Source organism: Aedes aegypti, chromosome 1 (assembly GCF_002204515.2).
Source record: "Aedes aegypti strain LVP_AGWG chromosome 1, AaegL5.0 Primary Assembly, whole genome shotgun sequence".
In the NCBI taxonomy this organism is placed as follows: Eukaryota; Metazoa; Arthropoda; class Insecta; order Diptera; family Culicidae; genus Aedes; species Aedes aegypti.
In genome coordinates, this window is record NC_035107.1 from 3,293,897 (window position 1) to 3,300,000 (window position 6,104).

General features: G+C 39.5%; 1 protein-coding gene across 1 annotated transcript in view; it reads left to right on the forward strand.

Annotated features, from left to right (window-relative positions):
* Positions 1 to 2,878: 2,878 nt before the first annotated feature.
* LOC5574533 overlaps positions 2,879 to 6,104 on the forward strand; it is a 14,851-nt gene continuing 11,625 nt past the window's right edge. The window contains exons 1-2 of the mRNA XM_021838788.1: positions 2,879 to 3,212; positions 3,270 to 4,984. Coding sequence (XP_021694480.1) covers positions 3,114 to 3,212; positions 3,270 to 4,984 — 1,814 coding nt within the window. The 5' untranslated portion in view covers positions 2,879 to 3,113. The remainder of the gene's footprint in view (positions 3,213 to 3,269; positions 4,985 to 6,104) is intronic.

Genomic DNA, 6,104 nt, shown 5'->3' on the forward strand with positions numbered 1-6,104 from the left:
CTAGAAATGCCACTGAGATTTTTACGTCCATATTCTTGAAATTTGTCTGGGACTCTTCCAAAAATCCTGTAGGAAATCTTCCAGATATCTTTCTAGCATTCTTTCGGGAAGCCTTCTGGGATACTTTCGAAAATCTTTCTGAGGATCCTTCAAATCCTTCTGTTAAGGATTCTTGCAGAAATTCTTCCCGAATTACCTCTAGACTCTGGGAGTTTCCTGAATTTTTCAAGAAAACTTATTATTACGACTATCTCTCTAGGATTCTTTCGGAAATTCTTCTACAATACCCCCATATTTCTTTCTGTTATCCTGCTGGAGGTCTTCAAAACATCTTTCAAAGATTCTTCCAGAAATTTTACTGGAATTTTTCAAGAAATTCTGCTGGGATTCTTCCGTAAAACCTGCCGAAATTCATCCGGAAATACGACTGGAATTCTGCTTGAATGATAAGCATTCAAGAATTCCACCGGAAGTTTTTGTGGGATTCAACCGTAAATTATCCTGGTATTTTGTTTAAATACATTGAGATTCTTAGGGAAAAATATACAGGATTCTTAAAAATATCCTTCTGAAAATTCTTCTGGAAATTGCTTTGGAATTAAAGGAGGATTTCCGGAAGAATTCCAGGTCGATTTACAGAAGAACCACAGAGAAATCACTAAAATATTATCAGGGAGATTTCTAAAGGAATTATTTTAAGGATTCTCGTAAATTCCTGAAACAATCTCAGGAGAATTTCGAATGGATTTTGAATGTTTTTTACAGTGATATCCAAAAGAATCCCAGAAGTTATTTCGCAAGAACCCCTGAAGATTCAATGAAAAGTCACAGACATCCAGACGATTTCATGAATATTTTCCATTCCATTTATTACTCACTTTCAAAAGATGCTCAGAAAAAGAAATCAGTAATCAAAGAATCTCATAGGTATTTTTTAAAGTCCCAGTGACTGTCCGGTAGTTTTCTTGGAGGATTTCCATTTGAAGTCAAGAGGGATTTTCAGAAAATTCTGCCAAGGATTTAAGAAAATTTTCAAGGAAAATCAATGATAAATCACGAAAAAAATCGAAAACACTTCCTTATGAATTTCCAGAAGAATCACAGAGTTTTTTTTTCTCAAAAAATCTTAGAAAAAAATTCTAAAGAATCACGAAGGAATTTTCGGAATAATTCTGGATATACAAAATTATCTCAGGCAGAAACAATAAAATCAATAGCAATAAATCTGTAAGAATATAAGAAGGATTTCTGTAAGAATATAAGGAGGATTTACAAACAATTACAGAGGAATTTTCGGATGATTTCCATAAATAAAGATTTAAAAAAATCCCCGTCATCTGGAAGATTCTTAGCAGGATTTTCGGAAGTATTCCACAGGGATTTCTGGGAGAATTCCATTGGGATTTACAAAAGAATTCCAGGAGAATTTCCGAAAGAATCCCAAGAATTTGCACGGAAGAAAGTGAAGTGAAATAATAGATTTTTTTGATTATAGTCTCAGGCGTCTTTCCGAGAGTATTCTAGAATAATAGGTATAATCTAAGACATTTTTCGGAAAGAATCTCAAAGGGATTTTGAAGAACTTTCAAAGAGTTTCACGGAAGAAATACTGAAGAATTACGAGGAAAATATCAGAATTTAAATAATAATTTCGGTTGGATTTCCAGAAGAAATCCCGAGAAATTTTGTGAGAATCCCCGAACCCAGATTTTTAAAATAGATTCCATTACACTGGAAAGCAATCATTAAATTTTCGGCAGAATTCCAGAATTTTACGGCAGAATTCCAGAATTTTACAGCAGAATCCTGAAAGGATTTCCATAATAACCCAAGATGGGTTTCTGGGATAGTCCAATAGGAAGTCCCAAGGAGGTTATTTGGAAAAATCAGAGCGATCAAAGAAATAACTACATATAATAATTTCAGAAGAGTTTCTGAAAGAATCTCAGTGAATTTTCAAGATGTCCTCTAGCAACACAACTAATATATACTAATATTTACAACTCAATACTTAATTATAAATTGCGTTAAGGTGATTATAGAACAAAGCCACACCTCAAATTTTCAAAAGCACAAGACTTGAGAACCAAACAGCTCTCACCGTTGAAAATTTATCCCATTAGTCACCACCAGCAAGCAAGCAGATTGATTGGTTTTCAACGCAAACTGTTGTCAGATTCTCCAGTCTTGTGCCCTTGTTTGGCTTCGTTTTATAATCACCTTAAGCTGAGTGTACGCCATCCAGTTTGGGGGCGGATTGACGGTATCGAAGTGGATTAAAAACAATTATAGGAGAACGTGTGAAAATACATATGAACTGCGCAGAATACATCAGACCGATTTAGCATTGCTGCGCACTTCTAAAAGCATTTTATTGCGGCGCTTATATTAAATCCACATCCAGCGGCGGCGGTAACGCGCAGAAGATATGCGCGCAATTCAAACGCAACGTCAAAATTCAAGTAGGCTTGGATTTTTTCGTGCTTCAAGGACACACATGATTCAAATTTGCTAAATCTGTAACATTTATTGATATTCATTATCACTGCGACGGTATATCGACATTTTCAGATAATCGCATTACGTGGATTTATCTTGCAGAGCACAATATTTTTATTAAAATGTTTGATAATAGTAGAACGACAACGATCATCAGTTGATTTTCCGCTACTGTTTTTTTTTAAATCACAATTGTTATTTCTTTCCGTGCACGCGCTCGGGAAATGAATCTGGCCATGGTGCAACAACTGCGCTACATTCGATGAATCCTATGCGACAAAAATTGTCGGCGCTATCCGTCAAATTCGCTCACCAAAGCTATTTTGGTGACTTTAACATCACAGCTAAAATCTGTTTGTCTGTGATCGCCGGTGACAGTTCGAAATCAAAACAAACACAAGCCACTGCCCGGCGTGCAATCTTTTCGCACTATTTAATCACTCTGCATTCGCAACGTGTTTGCGGTGCGAAGTGCGATAGTTATTTGGTGTTATTGAATGGTGTAAATATAGACAACACTTTTACGCATCCGAGTGCATTTTTCCGCGTGATTGCATGGTGGTAATTTAGGCTTATTTTGTGCGCGCCGCGAGGGTTTCAGCAATCGAAGTTCAATGACATCTAAAGTGACTGCCTATGAACTCCGGCGCGTCGAGTGGCTAGAACGTCTGGACCGGGCAGATGGCGCCCTAGAGGTCCTGCAGATTTGCCAGGTTGGTTTCGATGTACAACATATTATGTAACCCCGGTGTGATGTCGAATTCTTGCAGGATATTTGCAACTTGGTAGATCGCCGAACCACCGCCGAGGACGTTGACCCGGCTGACGTAGCTCCCGGATCGCCAGGATGGGGCACTCGGTTGTATCTGAACAACGAGCTGCTGATACGGCTGAAGACGATAATGGAAAGCTCAAAAAGTTCCTTCGTTCAGAAAAGGATCATATCGAAGTCGCTGTTCAAAATCTACGCGCACAACTTTCGCTACTCACGGATGGTTTTCCCTGTGGGAGGCGTGCTGCCCACCGGGGCAATGATGGCTGAGGAGACAATTGCCATCTACGGAATGCTCTACTCTGGGTTTCTTGCCATGACTGGATCGGAGAATTTGAGCGGAATCGCCGTGAGGAATTTCGAGCTGTTCCAAACGATGGGCTGTTATAGTAAATGTATGAACACGCTGGCCGAAAATATGATCGCCCTCCAGAGGATGGATTGTTACGACAAGTTCTTCGGCGAAAGACAGGACAGAATATGGCACATAGTGCTGCTGAATCTGGAGTCCCCTTACAAAGGGACACGGGAGTACATGTTGGGAATCCTCAAAAATCTTTTGAACGATGATAGATTCGTTCGAATGATTGTCCTGCCTGCAATACTCAAATGGAGCTGGATGAATCGAAACAAGTTGCATATCCTTATGGCTCTTTTGGGGAGATATCGCCTGGAGAGCTTGGAAGAAATGGGCGGAGAAAGGATTGACTTGTATCGAGCCTTGGAGTTATCGCTGCATTACAAGCATTTGTTCTCCGGAAGCCAAGGCATTGTTAGAGTGCTACAAAAGCAACAAGACGACCGTATCTTTGAACTGGAAGTAAAAATACTAAAGGAAGGAAGCATTGAACTGGTACGTACGATGATCAAGCAATGGTTCTCCAACCTTACTGTAGGAGATTACAGAAGACTCTTTAGAATGATGCAGCTGGATCAGCTGAAGATCGGTGAAAACAGGAAATTCATGCCACATTATTTGAAAGACAATAATTACGTCAAGTTTTTCCAATATATGAACCTTTTTAGAAAAGAGTTTCAATCTTCCAAGGATTTGAATATCCTGCTAGTGCTACTGCTGCAAATCACTGCCGAAAATAGCATCGATTACATGTCGATGTCGCTGCTGATAGAGACACTTGTGCATCACATCACCACTCCAAACGCGCACATTCATCCCTCTACGAGTGTGTTCTACATCTTCAAACTGAAAGAGTACATCCTGCAGCAACTGGGTGTCCCTTCCGTGCACTTTTGCAACACAATCGTCACCCAGTGTACCAAACTTCTGAACCACATCGCCTCGCTATCACTGGAACGGTACGAAGCCAACGAAGATGCCTACGGAATCGTATCAGAGTTGATGGGATCATCCGTATTTCACCAACATCTTCAGAAACAATCCACCAGCAACTACCATGCCGTCATCACAAGCCTCCGGATGTTTCAATCGTTTGCCTCGCTCTTCCTGGAGTTCACACCAACTTCGCCGTACCGATTGCAGGAGAAGGAATCTACGACTGCGGAACGGACCACACATTTGCTGCCCGTGGAATCGGACACGTTCTACGACATGATCTACGGGGTCGAGCATCTGCTTACTTCGGACTTCGAAGATGTGAAAATGACGGCCCTCAAGTTGCTCTATAACAAAAGTTCCGCGTATCATTATGGACCGGCTCTGCAAGGGAAACTTTCGCTGATCTATTCGTACAGGTAAGGTATTCATTTATAACAATTTTTGTCCCAAAAACCAAAATACCACAAACATTTATTTAATTTGGGGTTGCTGAATCTATTGTCGTTTTAAAAAGTATCATAGCACATTAAATCTTTGAGACATTGAAAATGCAGTATTTGTCGTTTTCAACCAATTTACATGCAAGTTTATTAGCTTGTATGGCGATTATTTTTCACTTAATTCACAGTATTCAAACTTTATGTGGTGGTTAAGAATACTTATCGAATAAGTTCATAATATGTTGATTAGTGTGGGACAAAATTTAGATTCTCGCTCCAGTCCACTTTTTGGATTGCATTTAGGTCACATAACAACTGTGCAAAATTTTAGCTTGATCGGTGAAATTATATTTTAGCGCCAGCCGTTCAAAGTTTGTATGGGATTTACTATGGGAAAACTTACTTCTGCAAAGAAAAATCACCAGAGCTCGTCCATTGTGCTCTATAAACATTATGAACACAGACATGGATAGGTATTTTTACGATGAAGAATATTGCTGAAGACCGTGAAACAGTCTTCTTCCGTTTATTAACTTAACATGGTATTAACAACAAACAAAAGGAAGGGTGAATCTCTGAATTCACAACTTCCTTCCAAAAAAATGGGATTTAAAACTGTCACTAAACGTGGCAAGAATGGAAGAATGGAAGAAAGGACGTTTCTCCGGAATGCGAACTTTCTTCCAAGGGTGAAATGAATAATTGTATCGAAATGAGCAATCAGTTCGATGCTCTAAACAAATTTTCCAAACACCAAATCGAAGCAGCCTCTAGCCCAGGCTCTTTGATTCAAGTGAGGAAGCAAAGAGTGCCGCCTATCGTGGTCAGTTGTTCCGAATTTGGGGTATTTAGGCAGGAGATCTTGAACTCCATTAGGGGAATCAAGGTTTCCTTCCAAATCGCAAAGAAAGGAGACTGTCGCGTTTTGCCGGAAACTCTTAAAGATCACGAACTTCTTCTCAAACATCTTGAAGAGAAGAAGCACAAATTTTTTACTTATGACGAGAAAACTGAACGTTTGTTCAAAGTTGTCTTGAAAGGTCTATCAAGTGACTATAAGTCCCCTGAAGAGATCAAAAATGGAATAAATGATTTA